Below are 18,549 nucleotides of genomic sequence, written 5' to 3'. Positions count from 1 at the left end.
CAGGTGGGCCTCAAATTCAGAGATCCGCCTGCCTCTGCCCGGTTTATTTTCTGTCTTTTGTTACTGGTTATTGACACTAGTCTAATAATGTAGAGAATTTACTGCTATCTCCTGAGTGCAGGAGTTGTTCACATGCCATGTCATTTACTTCAATCTCATAGATTCCTTTTCTCCAGAGATTTTATGCATGTGTGTTTACATCTGAGAGTATGTATGTGTAACACATGCGTGCAGTGCCCACAAAGACCAGAGGATGTCAAATTTCCTTGAACTAGCATTGCATGTGGTTGAGCCACCATGCCACGGGAGGGACCAAATCTGAGCCTACTGCCAGCATAGCCAGTGCTCTGAACTGAAGTTCTACCTCTCCAGCCCCCACCCTACCGTCTCTTCAAAGTGAGGGTCTCACTATGTTGCCTGGGTGGCCTGGAACTCACAATATAAAACATCTGGCCTCAAGCTCACTGGGAATAAAGGCGTACGCCATCACACCAAGGCTAGACTTGAACTCCTGATCCTCCTGCATCTACAACCTATTGAGTGCTGAGTGTACAGGCATGAACTAGCACATGGGGTTTATACCTCCCTCCTCAACCTCCCGAGCACTGGAAGCCACCTCATCAGTGTCCGATTTTCTGACACGAGTAAAGGCTTGTACCTGTCAGTATTTTTGATTTTTGAGGTAAGGTATCACTATAACGGCATCAAACTCACAATGTACTGCAGGCCCGCCTTGAGCCCACTCCTCCACCCTCCGCCTCCATAGGTCTGGGATCCCAGCCGTATGCCACTACCCTGGAAACTTATTTTTCTGGAATCTTCTTTATTTATGAATGCTGCCCTCAGTCCCCATCAGAACATAAGTTTCAAGTGGAGAAGGAGCCTAATTCTGTTCAATGGAAAATGCTTCAAGAACACAGCATGATGGTTCAGCAAGTGAAGTGCTGGTCTTGGAGGCCTGGGGGAGGCCTGGCAACCCGAGTTCTAACCTCAGAAATAGAACCAACTGCACCCACACCCACCGCACTGACACGTACACATAAACAAATATGTAAAATTCTAACCCCCCCCCCCAATAAAATGCTTAGGGAGCCAAACTGCGGTGAGCACGCGTGCATCCCAGCACTTGGGCGGCTAAAAGGATCTCTGCAAGTTCAAAGACAGCCCGGGCTATAAAAAAAATAATTTGTCTTGATCTAAGACTGTGTAGCCAAGGCTGTCCTGGAAATACATAGACCAGGCTGGCCTTCAACTCACAGAGAACCATTGGCCTCAGTCTCCAGGGTGCTGGATTTAAAGGTGTGCAAAACCATGCCCAACAACCGTCGACACAGAAATGAACAATGATAACTCGAAAAAGGGAAAAGAAGCCGTCCGTGGCGGTGGCGCACGGAAAACAGGCAGATCTCTGTGAGTTCGAGGCCATCCCGATCTACATGTAGAACGAGTTCCAGGACAGGCAGGGCTACACCGAGAAACCCTGTCGGGGGGTGGGGTGGGGTGGGGAGGAGAAACAGCACTCAGCACCCACAGCAGCGTGCTCAATAAAGCCGGCCTCTCTGAGCCTCTCGGGATGTCCCTTCGTCGGGGTCGGGACGTGGCCGGGAAACCCTCCCCAGAGGAGCCTGTGCGACTTGCCAGGTCCCCGGGGCCCCCAACACAGGTTCGCACCGAATGGAAGTTGATGAACTCAGCCCGGCCCTCTCCTCGCGCCCTACAAACGCCGCCCTAAACCCCGCCACCACCCGTTGGCGACACCGGGCGAGCCTCGAGCTCGAACCCTCCTCTTCCCCGCCTCCTCCGAGGACACTCGCGGACCAGCCGGGGGTGGAGGGGCACGTCTCCAGCATCTCCACACTTTCCAGAAACACGCTCCATTCGTTCCTCCCGCCGCGGCTCTACAAACCGGCCCCACCCGCTCGCTCGGGATGCACACGCCCGGCCCGGCCCCGCCCGCTCGCTCCTCACCGCTTCTGGGCCTCCAGGCCCCACAGGCGGATCTGCCGGTCATACTGTGCCGCCTCCTCCTCGCTGATGCCGCCGGCGCTGGCCTCCTCCTTCTCCACCATGGCGCCGGCTTCCCGCTCCCGCTCTCGCCAACCGCCAGCAGAGCCGCGCGCCGGGGCCGCGTCCGCGCCTGCGCCTGCGCCTGCGCAGTGGCCGCCCCCGTGCTTGCCGGGGACCACGTGGGTTCCCGAGACTCCAGGGCCGGCTCGCTGCCGCGGGTCACGTGAGGGAGACGCCAATCAATCCCGAGAGGAAAAAAGGGGAAAAAAAAGTGGCGGGACTTTCGGCTCCGCCGGGACGTCCACGTGGTCATTTATGAAGCTGATCTTGTGTTCATCGAGCTCTCGCGGGGTGTGAAGAAATTAAGGGAGTGTTTTAAAAATAACGACCTGCCCTCAAAACCTGGAGAAAAACAGATATTCCTCCTGGAGGGGAAGGAAGGGGGTCCTTATCCTATGCTGATTCCAAAGTCTGTAGATGCTCAAACTCTTATAGAAAAGTGCAGTACTAAAATTGGGCATGGTACGGACCATGCCTGTGATCACAGCTTTTGGACAAAAGGACGGAGAAATCAAAAGTGCAGGGCCAGCCTGGGTTACACTAGATGCCTGTAATCCCAGCATTCAGGAGGCTGAGGCAGGAGAACTACTGAGTTACACTCTGTCTCTTAGCAAACAGGGCAAGTTAGCCCGGCGGTGGTGGCACACGCCTTTTTTCCCAGCACTTGGGAGGCAGAGGCAGGTGGGTCTCTGTGAGTTCCAGATCAGCCAGCCTGGTCTACAGAGTGAGTTCCAGGACAGGCTCCAAAGGCACAGAGAAACCCTGTCTCGAAAAACCAACCCGCCCCCCCCACAAAAAAAAAGAAAGAAAGAAAGAAAAAGAAAAACAGAGCAGGTCATACATGCCTTTAATTCTAGCATTTGGGAGTCGGAGGCAGATGGATATCTGAATTTTAAACCACCGTGGTCTACATACTGAGTGCTAGGCCAGCCAGGGCTTCATAGTGTGATGCAAAGCAAACAGGGACAGAAGAGATAACTCAATAAATCAGTGCTGGGGTATGCACCACAGAAGACTGCTGGGACATTGGTGTAAGCCAATAGAAAGTCTTTACCAGCCAGCCAGCGACTACACTGGCTAATTGGGATCCCAGTGCAGCTCCAAAACTTTCTCAGGCTGAGCTTTTAAGCGCAAACACCATGTTCTGGATTGTGTGTTGGTCTTAGTGCATTAATGGGTTGACATACTTCAATTAACTAGAACTGTTAGCCAGGAGAATTACAGAAGCTAAAAACAAGCTTATTACATTTTGAGACTTACCCAGAACTACACGGATTTGATGGATAGGCTTTTGTTTTCATTTTTACAGGTGGTGCTGTCTACGTGCTGAATTTTACAGCCTGAACGGTACTTCCAGCATGGAGTCAGTTGTGCTAAGGTCTGGGACCCTGTTACAGAAGGATTTGAGTTTGCTCTCTAGAGGCCTATTACAAAAAAACAAAAACAAACAAAACAACCCACCAACCCACGAGCTTGGAGTGCAGATTTGTAATTCCAGCATTGAGGAGGTTGAGACCCAAGGATCCCCTAGGCATTGCTCACAAGACTGCCACCAACGGTTGTCCTGTGACCTCCATAGGTGGAATACGAGCTCTCTCACTCATATACATATCACACATCCACAATATTTTAAGTGTTAACACTCACCCTACCAATGCTAATGGAAGTAACCCTAACTAAATACATTGGGCCACACACACACACACACACACACACAGAAAGAGAGAGAGAGAGATACAAAACAAAACGACATGAAAGTTGGACTGAGGGTTTATTGAGCCAAAGAGCTTTGTTGGGAGAGGAACACGATAAAAGAGGATAATAATAGGGGCTGGGGAATATAATCAGATTACACTATGTATATGCATGAAAATGTCAAAAAATAAATAAATTGGAAATACATAATTTCCCAGGCAGTGGTGTCACATGCCTTTAATCCCAGCCAGCACTTGGGAGGCAAAGGCAGACAGATCTGTGTGTTCAAGGCCTGCCTGGGCTACAGAGTGAATTCCAGAACATCCAGAGCTGTTACACAAACAAACCCTGTCTTGAAAAACCAAAATAAATAACTGGGGGGGGGGTCCTACCCCAGTATTGGGATTAATTTGCCGCCTTCTGGTAAATAGAATATCTTTTTATAAAAAGGAATAGAGCTACTGTGATGGTTAATTTTAATTGTCTGCTTGACAAGATGAGACTGACACCTAAGAGACAAACCTCTGGCACATTGGTGAGAATTTCCCGGGTTAGGTTCTGTCTGTGAGCAGCATCACCCCAACACCTAGACTGAGGAATACAAGCTGAGTGCCAGCATCCATTCCTCTGCTTTCTGACTGCAAATGTTACGTACGTGACCAGCAACCACACATTTCTGCTTCCAAAGCTGCTCTACCACAATGGACTGGCCCCTCAAAGCGTGGGCCAGAATAAACCCTCCCATCCAGAAACGCTTTTTGTTAGGTGGCCTCTTACAATGAGGAGAAAAGTAGGAAAAGAGCTACCATGGAAAATGAGAGTACCAATAGGTCTTTGAGATGCTGTGTTGGTTTCCTATGCATATACCCTGGGGTGGGGGTGAGTTGATTGTTGCTATTGTTTTTAGACTGTCAATTTTAAACTGTTCCTGAGAACAGTTGACAAGTTAAGGCTCTGTACCTTAAAGAAGGGGAGGGAGGTTAGTTATTCAGTAGTTTAGGCTCCTGGGTTTAACGAGGATAAATTTACCTCCACCCAGGTGCCTGCTTACCACTCACTGAGATGGAAATTCTTAATCCCACCTGCATAATAGCATAACCTAGGGAGCTTTGCAGCAGATGCCCTGCCAATCCACCTTCAGATTAATTGATCTGGGGTGGAGCTGAGATACTGGGAATCTTACAAAAACTCCCCCTTGTGGTTCTGAAATGCAGCACCTTCAATGAGAGCAGAGAAGTGCTGGGCGATGGTGGTGCACTTAATCCCAGCACTCCAGAGCTGTATCTGTCAGTTCAAGGCCAACCTGGTCTACAGAGTGAGTTCCAGGACAGGAGGGCTCAAAAGCTACACAGAGAAACCCTGTCTCAAAAAACCAAAAATAAAATAAAGAAAGAAATGAAGGAAGAAAGAAAGAAAGAAAACAACTGGCTGGTGGGATGACTCAGTGGGTAAGAACATCTGGAGGACTTGGGTTTGATTCCCAGAACCCACACGGTAGCTCACAACCCATGTGATTCCCATTCCAAGTGATCCAAGGGACCCAACCTCCCTCTGCTGGGCCTCTCTGGGCACCAGGAACTCACGTGGTATGCAGACATATATGCAGGCGTGCAGTGCACCATCACTGCCCAGCAATAAAGTAATCTTTTTTAAAAAATGAGATGATGCTGAACATAGTGGTGAATGCTTATAATCCCAGAACTTGGAGGCAGAGGCAGATGGATCTCTGAGTACAAAGCCAGCCTGGTCTACACAGTGAGTACCAGAACAGCCAGGGCTACACGGAGAAACCCTGTCTCAAAAATATAATAAACAAGTAAAAAGATAGATGAGCACATGCTTTAAAAAGGAAACAGCAGTGGTGGCTTGTAAAAGAATGTCCCTCATAGGCTCAAATATTTAAATGCTTCGTCCCCATTTGCTGGTGCTGTTTGGGAAGGTTCAGGAAGTACTGGCTTGCTGTCACTGGGGGCTGTGGCCTTCCCAGCTTGCTCCTGCTTCCTGTTTGTAATTCAAGATATGGGGTCTCCTGTGTTGATGTCTATTGTCATCAAAGGCCATGGAATTTCCGGAGTCCTGAATCCATCTCAATGTCCACGATCCCTGCTGTGTCCAGAAACCATGTTGCTGTCCATGATCTGTGTCATCTAAGTGATTCTCTTAATAAAAACGCGGATGTCAGATAGTACGGTTTGAACCTGGTAGTTTCCAAAAGCCCAGCTGAACCTTCTCTCTCTTTTCCAAGATCCAAAAAGGCTCTTGAATCTCCTGAGCCCTTCCTCCTTTCCCGTGTCCCTCTCTCTCCATCTAACAAAACAAAAACCACTCGATATGCATCAATCTACATATGTTATCCTCTAATGTCTTTTCTACCACAGTCAATGCTCTATCAACCTCAGCTGATAATTGTCTTAGACTACTTAAGTCCTTATCACCTTGTAAGGTTTGAAGTAAATTACTTAGTTCTTGAGTTGTTAATCCAATTGTGGACCATGACCAATTAATATCTACCAATAATTTTCAAAAATCATTAACAATTCATAATTGATATCTCCTGATTTTTAATAGAATAGAATCTCCTCTTCATATTTTTCGTTCTTTCTTTCTTTCTTTCTTTTTTTTTTTTTTTTGGTTTTTTGAGACAGGGTTTCTCTGTATTGTTTTGGAGGCTGCCCTGGTACTCTGTAGACCAGGCTGGCCTCAAACTCACAGAGTTCTGCCTGCCTCTGCCTCCCTAGTGCTGGGATTATAAGCAGGCACCACCAACCCCCGGCTTCAATCATTTTTTTCTAAGGTATCTGTATCTGAATCAGCTGGTATGATATTATCTATATAATGGTAAATTATAGATTGAGGGATCAGTTTATTAATTATTCCCAATGGTAGTTGTACAAAATATTGACATGAAGTGGGACTGTTTAACATCCCTTGTGAAAGAATTTTCCACAGGCTGGGAATTATTATACGAAGGCACTGTGAAGGCAAATTTTTCTCTATCCTGTTCTTGTAAAGATATAGTAAAAAAGCAGTCTTTTAAATCAATCACTATTAATAAACTATCATTTAGGTAATAGAGAAGGCAGGGTCACTCCAGGATGTAAAGGGCCTATTGACTGAATGAGCTTATTAACAGCTGTTAGAGCTGTTACCATTCTCTATTGTCTAGATTTCTTCTTAATGACAAAAATAAAGGATAATTCTAAGGACTGGTGGATTCTTCAATATGTTGAGCATTTAGCTGCCCCTGTACCAGCTGTTCTAATGCCTGTAATTTTTGTGATGTCGAAGGGCATTGTTCCACATGCATAGGCTTGTTAGTCAATTATTTTAAAGGTAGGTAGGGTTGTTGGTGTCCCTGAAAGACCGCCAGACTGTCAGATAGATGTTTTGCCTTGCCTATATACAAACTGAATGCTCCATGACTGTTCTTGATAATACCTTTGAATATTTCTCTCAGAAGCATTCTTTATTTTATTGTTCGTTTCTGAGATTAGAGGGATGTTATTCTGGGTTTTCCATTGTTGTAACAAATCATATCCTCATGACTTTATGACTATGTTAGCCACATATGGTTTTCCTACCTGTCCTGCTGGCCCTATACCCTCAGAGATCTGTCTGCCTCTGCCTCCCACGTCCTTCAATTAAGGGCATATGTAATGGATGATTGTAATGGAATTCACAAGAGCCTAGAATAAAGGGAACTCGGTTATTTATTGGGGAGTCACTCGAGGATGACTAATAAGGCAGAGAACTACTTTGGTCTTCTGCCTAGAGGTACTGGAAGTTGTGATCCAGCCTGTGACTGCCACCCAAGGGATCTGCAATGTGCTTCTGATCCCCCTTATGAGTTCACATGTAGCACCTGAGATCATGTCTTAATGGGCTGGTAGCCCAAAGGCTATTGGGCCACTACAGCCCAATAGCTAGCGCTGTGGTTTTTAACAATAGGCATTAGGTCCTTTAATTGCTCTGTGGAGGAGTTTCCTCCATGCTGACCGGGAATGACTGAACCAAATTTGACATTGGTGCCTGTGTCAGACTCCCTAAGGCATTTCCTGATAGCAGAGTGTTACCTTGCCTGCCCTTGTTGATCCGTATCCCTTAGTCCAGTGCTAGCCTTTGCCATACCTTCCACATGCTCCAGAAGGCTGGGGCATTCTCTAGATAATCTCTAGAAAAAAAACACTGTTTCTAGGAACAGCTTGCCTAGAGTCCCTTTTCCAATGACCTTGTTTACCACAATTAAGACATCTGACATTTTGATTTTTCTTAAAATTTCTAGAAATTACTTCTCTCAAAGCAGCATCGTAAGAGTGAGATCGTGTAGTGTGAATGCCTATACAGCTGTGGCTGGCTCCTGCATGTCGGCACTAACCTTAATCTGCCCTTTGTCTTCAGCATCTTCTGTTCAACAGACAGGTGGCGCACGCCTCTAATCCCATCAAAAGGGAGGCAGAGGCAGTCAGATCTCTGTCAGTTTGAGGCCAATCTGGGCTACAGAGTGAGTACCAGGACAGCCTTCAAAGCTACACAGGAACCCTGCCTGGACAAAACAAAACACATGTGAATCGTGTCTGAGAGTTTTCCCAAGGCTACAAAGCCTATAAAAACTTGGTTAGGGAAAATTCGTCATACTGAATTTGCATCTGGCTTTGTCCCTTGTCTCTTTGGAAACTTAAGTTAGGATGTTTGGGGGATACGGAGGAGATCATTTTGCTTAAGGTTTAAATGGGGAAAACTATAAAGAAAAGCCCTTAGTTAAGGGACAGCTTCTCAGTCTGAGGTCTCAGTCTGCAGAGACTGAGTCCCCCTGCAGCTGGAAAGGCTAATATCAACTCTAGTGTGCCCTGTGTCCTCTTTCCAAGGACCCATGTGAACCTCCACCCATTTGGTGAGGGATGTCCTTCTGTGTACGTGTTTCTCTTATTGGTTGGTGAATAAAACACTGTTTGACCAATAGAGGCAGGAAGATAGACGGGACTAGGAGATGAGGAGAATTCTGGGAAAGGTAGGTGGAGAGAGATGGCAGAGGGACACCATGTAGCAGCCAAAGAAGTAACAGGTCCTGGCATTCTCCGGTAAGCCAAGACCATGTGGACTTACCTAGATAGGTAGAAATGGGTTAATAATTAAGAGAGAGCTAGCCAGTAAGAAGTCCTAGCCATCAGCCATCAGTTTAATAATTATCATAGCGTTTTTGTGTGTTTATTTGGGGATCAAGGACAGCAGAAGAACTCAAGCTATACCCATTCTACAACAAGATCCCATATTAGCCTTATTTCTAATCCATTCTTCTATCGGTGCTGATCTTGCCTTTAAAGGCCTAATCACCCTTTGCATTCAGAATTAACATTTTTAAAACCCAAAGGTTCAGTTATATTTGTCTAACTTCTGGATCTAATATCATTCTACTTATAGCTGAAGTAAATCTTTGTAAAAAAAAAAAATCAGCAAAGGCTTCTTTTGGGCCTTGTGTAGTTTTAATAAATAACTCAGTATTCTTTCCTGACTCTTTACCCCTGTCCCAAGCATTCACAGCTGTGATGTGACATGGTAATAAGGTTTGATCATCAGTTTTAAACTGTAAATACAGTTTAAATCATCTTTTCACCCTCACTGAGAAGCTGATCCTGGGAAATTTCAATACCTCTAGCCCTATTTCAGTGTCCTACGGCCATTGTTTCCTCTCTCTACCATGTTTCCCATTGTAACTGAGGATCAGCTTCCAATACTGCAGTAACTAAATCTTCCCAGTCATGTAGAACAATTCTGTTTCTAGTGGATCATGAATTTAACATCTGCCTCACAAAGGGTGAACACATACACTATGAAATGGCTGCTTCCCTAAATCTCTTCAAATATAACATTTCTACAAGATTCAAATTACCTTCTGAATGGTCCCTATCATTTGGTGGTCATTCTTCTATGGTAATTGTTTAAATTAAGGTTGTTTTTTCTAATAACCTTGGGCCTCTACTCTTCAGTTTCACAATGCAATGGTGCAGTGGGTCCTTGTCTAAATTCCTCTGTCTGCGTCTGAGTACTTTTCTTAGACTCATTGCTAAATCTTTCTAAGGCTTGTATCAATAGTAAGTGTTTTTGTTGTTGTTGCTGTTTTTCAGAGGCAGGGTTTCTCTGTGAAACAGCCCTGGCTGTCCTGGAACTAGCACTGTAGAACAGGCTGGCCTCTCTCGAACTCACAGAGTTCTGCCTGCTTCTGCCTCCCTAGTCCTGGAATTAAAGGTGTGCGCCACCAGCAGCAGCTAGTAATAAGTCTTTTTAAAGCTTGTATCTTATGTTTAAATTATAAATGCTTGGCCAATAGCTTAGGCTTGTCTCCAGCAAGCTCTTACAACTTCATTTAACTCATTTCTATTAATCGATGTGCTACTCTGAGGCTTGTTTACCTCATCTATGAACTTCCCATGTTGCTGCTTCTACGTCTGGCTCGCTCCTCCTCAGATTCTGCCCTCCTTCTTCCCAGAGTCCTCCGAGTCTGGCCCCCCTTCCTGACCTCTTCCTGCCTAGCTATTGGCCAGTTGGCTCTTTACTAAACCAATGACAGTGATATATATTCACAGTGTACAAAAGGATTATTCCAGAAGACAGAGAAAATAAATGTATGGCATTCCCATCTGGGCTTAAGGTAAATGCTGGACTGAATATCCTTCAACATAAACACAGAATGAAATTCAAGCCCAAAAATGTCAGCTTCTCAATCTATTGTTGAGAAACCTTGTATTTGCTCTCATGGTTTAAGATAGCCCTCTGACTAGTGAGAGATATTCAGTCTAATGTTATTTACATAATGAATCCACATGTATTAAATTCTAATTTTATTCTAATTAACTATTCAGGGTCAATAGAAGGATATGTATATACAGACCAACAAAGAAAATGATGAGGGAATGTACTGCTACAGGTGTTGTGATCACAGCCACATAACAGGGATCTTCAGATGAGTGAGTGTTAACTGTTTCCTGTCCTTAATTTGCCAGATCTTTCTCCAAACAATGACATCAGTGAGTCAAGTATGGGAATAAATTGAAAAGATGCAAAGGGTGTTTGTTGTTGACTTGGCTGACCATAAGAAGTAGGTGAGACTAATTGTTTGGCATTCCAAATATTTTCTTATTGGTAGCTACTTAAATTTTAAAGCTTGTAGTCGGGCGGTAGTGGTGCATACATTTAATCCCAGCACTCGGGAGTCAGAGGCAGGCGGATCCCTGTGAGTTGGATACCAGTCTGATCTACAAGAGCTAATTCCAGCCTCCAAAGCCACAGAGAAACCCTATGTCCAAACACCAAAAAAAAAAAAAAAAAGTTTAAAGCTTGTATCTTATCAATAGTAAGTCTTTTCAAGACTTGAATCTTATCAGTCAAGCGGTTACCAAACCGCTTTTTAAAGTATAAAATGCGAATGAACAAACTGATAATGATGATGACCAACCAACATTGTGTCAATCCCAGCTCAGCTGTTTAATCTCCACGTTCATTTGTTTTCCATGAGCAAGCCATCCTCAGCTGCTGCACTAAACAGGATCCTAACTCCCTGTGTCGTGATATCCTTACCATGGAAAAGACCACCCCCCCACCTCACCCCCCATTTTTAGAAAGCTAATGCTTCCCTTAAGAATTCCCAGGACCTACCGTCAATGGCAGGAAGGACAGTGCTGTGTGAGGGTAACTGGCTGGGTTGGTGGTGCTTGCCTGGCGTGGGAGGGCACAGCTAGCTGTCACTGCTCACCAAGGCAGGGCTAAGGGCACAGGTAGGGCATGGCTGGGACCCTTGGCAGCCTGAGGCAGTGGTAGCTACAGTAAAAGTTCTGAATGGGTCTCAAGGCGGCCAAGCTGCCCTGGATTGGCAGCTGGGGGAGGGGGGGGCTCCAAGGAAGGCCCATGTGGTTGGAAGTGAAAGCTTAGACCAGCGGTGGGGTAGCTAACCCCAGGTGTTTGGGTCTGGCAGGCAGCATGTGATGGCTGCTGTAGAAACACTGTAAGAGAAAAAATATATAAAAAAAAACAAAAATAAAAGCCAAACAACAAAAAGCAGGTTTGGAGGACCTGTGGGGAGGGAGACAGCCTGCTGCGGCAGCAGTAAATGATGGATTTACCACCTTGGCGTGGTCTAGTAACGTCCTACGTTGGATGCCAGATATGATGATTATCTAAATTATTCTATGATTAATAAAAACTCAAGGGTCAGAAAGTAGGGTATGAACCTGGTAGATCCAAAAAGCAATGGAAAGCCCAGCTGACCTTCCTCTCTCTTTGTTTTCCAAGATCCAAAAGGCCCCTGAAACCCTCAGTTTCTTCTCTTTCCCTGAGCCCCTCTCCCCATTTGAGTCCAAAACAAAACAAAAACAAAAACTGTATGGTTTATACTGGTGAGCTGAGCATGGACTCGGTCTTCTGAGTCAAGGTTTAGCTTATCATCAGTTTTGGGGGATGGAGTGGACAAATCTCTTCCACAGTCCCCGTTACCACCAAAGGCCACGGGAACTAACATGGTCCGTGCTCTGCCACCTGAATCCATGTCAATGTCCATGAGACCTACTGTATCCAGAAGCCATGTTGATGCATGTGTTTGGTGCCGCTGCCTGAGGCTGTGTTGATGTTCAAGGTCCATGCTGCGGTCCATGGTTTTGGTGCTGTTGCAGCCCGGGGGCCATGTGGATGTCAGTGACCTGTGTTTACCACTGAAGGCCATGCGGATATTCCTGGTCTGTGCTGCTGCCTGAAGCCTATTGATGTTCATGGTCCCTCCTGCCTCCTCAAGCACTATTGATGTGTGAGAGTGGCCCGGGGCCTGTGCCTGGGGCCATTTTGGGGTCTGTGGTCTGTGCTGCCTCCAGGGGCCATGGTGGTGTCTCTGACCAGGCCTGCTGTGGCTGTGGCCATAATGACCTCTGCAGTCCATGCTGTAGCCGGAAACCAAACTCAAGTCCACAGTCTGTGCTGCCACTGACTGTAAAGGGCAAAGAGGCATCCCTTACATCTGTGCCTGCAGACTCACAGTTAAGAATGGGAGACACAGAAGACTTCTGTGGCAACCTCTCCCCCAAAAAGAAACATTCTAGACAGGAATCCATTGATGAGAACCCTTAAAAACTATTTTAGGGATGCCGAAATGTAGCTCTTTACCACTGATGGCTTCTGGAAGGGGTACTGGTGGAAAAAGGACTCCGTTTTCCTTAAGGGGCTTGAGCATGCTCCAGCAAGGACATGGCCAATACAAATAGGGCAAATTCTAGGTTTTCTTCTTCTTCTGTTGTGCCCAAACTCTGAACGTCCAGATCGCCAAGAGACTCAATCTGATGCAAAAGCAGAGTCTTTAATTTTAGGAGTTAACCCTGAGTTGCCCCATCCATCCGACATAGCAGGTGGAGCATCAGTGGGCAGGGCATACAGTGGGGTAGAGCAAGGGGAGTGTCTGGGAGTCCAATGGTTGCATAGCAGCAGTCTCAGGATGAGTGCACCTCCAGGCTTGGGCAACCTCTCCTGAACTGATTGGTCAGCTGCAGCTGCAGGAAGGTTGCCACGCCTAGAGGCCTTCCCAGGGTGGTTGCTGCTCTGCATTCACTATTATCAGTAAAGCACCTTCAGAGCCTGCCAGCTAGCTTCTGATTGGTTCCTTGCCACATGGAGGGTATCTGGCTTCCCGGTGACTAGACCAAGGAGGGGCAAGGTGGGGAGCTCAGCACATGTTGCTGAGTCAGGGGCCTACGTCTTGCTGGGTCTTTTCTGCAGCCTGTCATGGCTGCCAAAGCAGGGGGCCGTGTGAGGGTCTGGGCCCTTCACTTTTTTGTTTTAGGGGAGGTCACAGGGGTGGGGGTGGTCCTGGGAGGACTGGGAAGTGAATGTGATCAGGGTGCATTATGTGAAATTTCTAGATAATCAAAAAGTATCATGTTAATAATTAAAAAAAAAGATATGAGCCCTCCAGTTGTCATGCTTTCACTGCATGGACTCTAACCCTCTGGAACCATAAACACCAATAAACTCTCATAAAAATCACCTTGGTCACGGTTACCTGTTCCTGCCAAGGATCTGAGTTTGATTCTCCACACCCCCGTGGCAGCTCACAGCTGCCCATAAACCCAGTTCCGGGTCCCCTCTTCTGAACTCCTTGGGCACCAGGCACACATGTGAGATGAACACTCATACTCATGCACATAAAAGTAAAATGAGTAAATCTAAAAAGAAAATCACAGCAGCAGCAACAAGGTCACTGATGCAGTAATGCTGGAGGTTTGGAGAGATGGCTCTAAGGGTTCAGAGAACACACTGGTCTTGCAGAGTTTCATTCCCAGAGCCCATATTGGACAGCTCATAACTTCCCGTGACTCCAGCTCCAAGGGACCATATGCCTTCTTCTGGGATCCATGCACACACCACACACACACACACACACACACACACACACACACACACACACACACGGGAAGGGGGGCACTGCAAACCCCTGCGCTTACTTAGTCAACCAGGGTCTCTGGGTCTCAGGGAGGGATCTTAGCAGACTGAAGCTGAGACAAATTTATTGCAAGCAATCAGACTTTTGAAAATAATTGTTTACTTTTATTTTATGTTCTTTGGTGTTTTGCCTGCATGTGTCTGTGTGAGGGTGCCGGGTCCCCTGGCACTGAAGTTATAGACAGCTGAGCTGCCATGTGGGTGCTGAGAATTTAACCTGGAATTGAACTTGCTGTGCAAGAGCAGTCTGTGCTCTTGACCTCTGAGTCATCTCTCCGGTCTCTGCAATCAGACTTTTTATCCCCGAATCAGAAACAGAATACAATCATAGGATATGATGACATTTGCATGCTAGACCTGTATACAAGATTAATGTCTGAGACTCATTGTCCAGCCAAGCTTCTACATGCTTTGCTGACTTCTAAGGATCACGGAGATAGATATGGAGGCGATCTGAATGCTCCACTGACTGAGGATATACCTCACTCTTCCCAGAACTGAAAGACACATAGTGCCTGAGGGCCATGGACGCTAACCAATGCTGCATGCCTCTCAAAGCAGCTGGGCCAGGCCTACTCCATGATTCGCTGTAATACACAAACAAAATAATAGTAGGAAAACTGAATCTTTTTTCCTTTTTAAAGAGTAGAGAGCTGGCACAGCAGTTGAAAGCACTGGCTGCTGTTCCAGAGGACCTAGCTCAATTCCCAGCAGCCACATGGTGGTTCACAACTGTCTGTAACTCCAGGCCCAGGGGATCTAGCCATCTGGTATGCATGTGGTACACAGACATACATTCGGTACACATAAGATGAAGGGTTTTTTTTAATTATTAAAAATAAACACATAGGCCAGGCATCACACAACTGTCTGTAACTCCATTTCCAGGGAATCTGACACCTCCATACCAATGCACATCAAAGAAAATTAAATAAATTATTTAAAAAAAAAAAAACGATCAGGGATTTAAGTCGGTGGCAGAGTTCCTGGCACCCAGCCCTGCTTTTGTTCCATCACCAGTACCACAGAAAGAAAACAATAATATAAATTTGTGTGTAGCCTAGCATTGTATCTCATGCTTGTAATCCTAGTCCTCCAGGTGCTGAGGCAGGAGGACTGTTTTTAGTTCCAGACCAGGCTGCTAGACTAAGTGAGATAGTATGTCCAAACACAACACAAGATAACATGAAGTACAGAGTGGCACAGATCTTTAATCCCAACATGCAGAAAATAGAGGCAAGGGGAACTCTGGGTTCCGGATTAGTCAGGGAACCACAGAGACCCTGTCTGAGAAACAAAAATAAATACTTTAAAGGCTCTGCTTTCAGGGGACCCATTTGGCCTCACGCTCCTGCTGCCGTGCCTTCCTCCACATGATGGATAGTCGCGTGCCTGCCTGCTGACCTTCTCCAACCCCAGGGTTGGAAGAGTGAGCTCTACCTATGGGAGGCGCCACTGGGTTGAAGAGTTGAAGCAGATCCAATGGTGCTTGCTCAGGTCATTGATGGAAGGGGAGGAGATGGGCGTTTCTAGCCCGCTTCTCATTTCCTGTTTATTGACACACGGTCAGCAAACTGCTGGGACATCCAACAACTCTCAAGAGCCTTGGAGCTACCACCATTGCTGCTGCGGCTCTTCCAGATACGAGACCTAATTGCAGAGCCAGAGGCTAAGTGGAGGAGAGGCCAAAAGGCCAAGGGGCTCACAGAGGCCCTGAGATGGGAGCCTTGCCTGCTGTGTATATAGCAAGTGAAAGAAGAAAGGCAGGATGGTAACAAGTGTAGAGAGATTGCTTAGTAGACAAGAGCCCCTGCTTACCTTTATTTTATGTGAACGGGTGTATGTGTGAATGTAAGTATGTGTGCCACGTGCATATAGGTGTCCTTGGAGGCCAGGGGAGGTTGTGGAGTCATAGGTGGTTGTGAGCAGCAGGTGATTTTAAACTTGTTCCAGCTCGTTGCAAGCCTTTCTCTTTTCTTTTTCTCTTTGAGACAGGGTTTCTATGTGTAGCATGTGTAACCCTGACTGTCCTGGAATTTTCTCTGGAGATGAGTCTGGCCTCGGGCTGGAGCGATGGCTCAGCTGTTAAAGGCTAGGCTCACAACCAAAAATATAAGATGAGTCTACCTTCCAACTCACAGAGATCTGCCTGCCTCTGCATCCTGAGTGCTGGGGCTAAAAGCGTGCACCACTACTGCCTGGCTTGCAAGCCATTTTCCTTTTTCTTTCTTTCTCCCTTCCTTCCTTCCTTTCTTTTAATTGTTTATTTATTTAGCTTATGTGTGTTGTTCTTGTGTGCATGTATACCTGCCTGAGGATGCCAGATCCTTTAGAACTGGAGTTACAGACAGTTGTGAGCTGCCATGTGGGTGCTGGAAATTGAACTCGGGGTCTCTGGAAGAGCAGTCAGTGCTCTTAACCACTGAGCCATATCTCCAGCCCCTTGCAAGCCATTTTCAAGTGGATAATTAATTCATGGTGACATTTAGTGCACTTACTATGCTACCCAATTACAAAACATTCCTTTCTTTCCTTTGTTTGTTGGGGCAGGGTTTCTCTGTGTAGCCCTGGCTGAACTCTAAGTAGCCATATACTGGAGGATGGCCTTGAACTCCAGATCTGCTACCTCAACTTCTATAGTTGCTGAATTTTTTTGCCTTTCACCCCAGGCCTGGGTTTTTTTCATTAACTGTTAATGAGGTAATCATTTATGATGAGTGTCAGATCCCAGGAAACAAACCCCTCATCATTGTAACTAACAGAAAAAAAGATCCTAAGGGAGGTACACCATTCCCCAGAGAGAGTTGATTACTGAAAACTCATTCATTAATTTCCCTCAGTAATTTCCCAGAGATCCTCTAGGGGGCGACATCACCCCCTAGAGAAGACGATGAATCTATCTCTACCTGGCACCTTCTTGCTAACAGCTGGGTTTCATTATAAAAGAGGGAAAGAGTGATTGGATTGCATGCAGCAGGGCCAAGTCAGCGTAACCTCTCTCTCTCCTCCTGTACTATTTTTTTGGTGGAGGGTTTCCAAGATGGCTTCTCTGTAGCCCTGGCTGTCCTGGAACTCACTCTAGAGTTAGAGTGCTTCCTTGGCACACAAGAAGTTCTATGTTTGGTCCCCTAGATAGGATGGTGCCTGCCTGCAATCCCAGCACCCTGGAAGTGAAGACAGCAGGATCAGAATTTCAAGGTCATCCCTCACTATATAGGAAGTTGAAGGCTAGCCTGAGCTATTATAAGACTGTCAAAAAAGAGAGAAGGAAAGGGAGGGAGCAAGAAAGAGAGAGAGAATGTATGTGTGTGTGTGTGAGAGAGAGACAGAGGACAATTTCCCTGAGTCAGTTATTTCTTTCTACCACGCATGGCCCAGCTGATCCTGGCTGACCTGGAACTAAGGTCCTCAGACTTAGCAGCAAGTGCTTTGTCTGCTGAACCAATTCACTGGCTGCTTTCTCTCTAGACAGAGCTATGTAGGCCAGTCTGGCCTTTAACTCATGATCCTGATGCTCTAAACTCCCAAGTACTGGGATTGTAGGACCGTCCACTAAAACCAAGTTGTTCTGTGTCTTGCATTGATGGGGGTGGGAGGAACCTTCCTGGGGTGGCGAAGGAATGAAGACACACAAATACAGAGAAAGGTTGGATTGGGCAGGCGGTGCTCTCTGAAGGAGAAACCTCAGCACCCTGGAAGTTCAGTGTCTGTATTATATACAGACATCAATGCATAGAGCTGAATGAAAAGGCACTGTGTACGGTGTCACATGGTTTATGATTGCTGTAAAGAGACACCATGACTACTTAGTTTTTTTTTTTTTTTTTTTTTTTTTTTTTTTTTTTGAGACAGGGTTTCTCTGTGTAGCTTTGTCTGTCCTGGAACTTGCTCTGTAGACCAGGCTGGCTTTGAACTCACAGAGATCCTCCTGCCTCTGCCTCCCTAGTGCTGGGATTAAAGGCGTGCACCACTATTACCCAGTTTATTGTTTTTTGTTTTAGATTGTTTTCCTTGTTTTATGGGAGTTGTTTTGAGATAGGATCTTACTCTGTAGTTTATGTTGTCTTGGAACTTACTTTGTAGCCCAGTTTGCAACAAATCCAAGTTATCCTCCTGTCTCAGCCTAAGAAGTGCTGGGATTCCAGGTGCAAACTACCATGGCCAGTTTATAAAGAATTTTTTTTATATATATAATTTAGTTATGAGCATGTCAAAAGATCTGCTCTTAGGGACATTGTATATAAGAGAAGAGCTAATAGAAACACTCTGAAGGGGGGTGTTGTCTCTGTGAGTTTAAGGTCACCCAGGTCTACA

The 18,549-nt window shown here is 46.1% G+C and overlaps 2 protein-coding genes across 2 annotated transcripts in view; one reads left to right on the top strand and one right to left on the bottom strand.

Annotated features, from left to right (window-relative positions):
• Positions 1-2,081, bottom strand: part of Sae1 (SUMO1 activating enzyme subunit 1) — a 43,886-nt gene extending 41,805 nt beyond the window's left edge. Inside the window, exon 1 of the mRNA XM_051206924.1 lies at positions 1,969-2,081. Coding sequence (XP_051062881.1) covers positions 1,969-2,069 — 101 coding nt within the window. The 5' untranslated portion in view covers positions 2,070-2,081. The remainder of the gene's footprint in view (positions 1-1,968) is intronic.
• The window catches only part of Bbc3 (BCL2 binding component 3), a 256,886-nt gene that overhangs the window by 54,945 nt on the left and 183,392 nt on the right, over positions 1-18,549 (top strand). The window lies entirely within an intron of this gene.

The sequence above is a fragment of the Phodopus roborovskii genome, unplaced genomic scaffold (genome assembly GCF_943737965.1).
Source record: "Phodopus roborovskii unplaced genomic scaffold, PHOROB, whole genome shotgun sequence".
In the NCBI taxonomy this organism is placed as follows: domain Eukaryota; kingdom Metazoa; phylum Chordata; class Mammalia; order Rodentia; family Cricetidae; genus Phodopus; species Phodopus roborovskii.
Note: the sequence above shows the minus strand (reverse complement) of the source record. Positions and strands in the feature narration are given on the sequence as shown.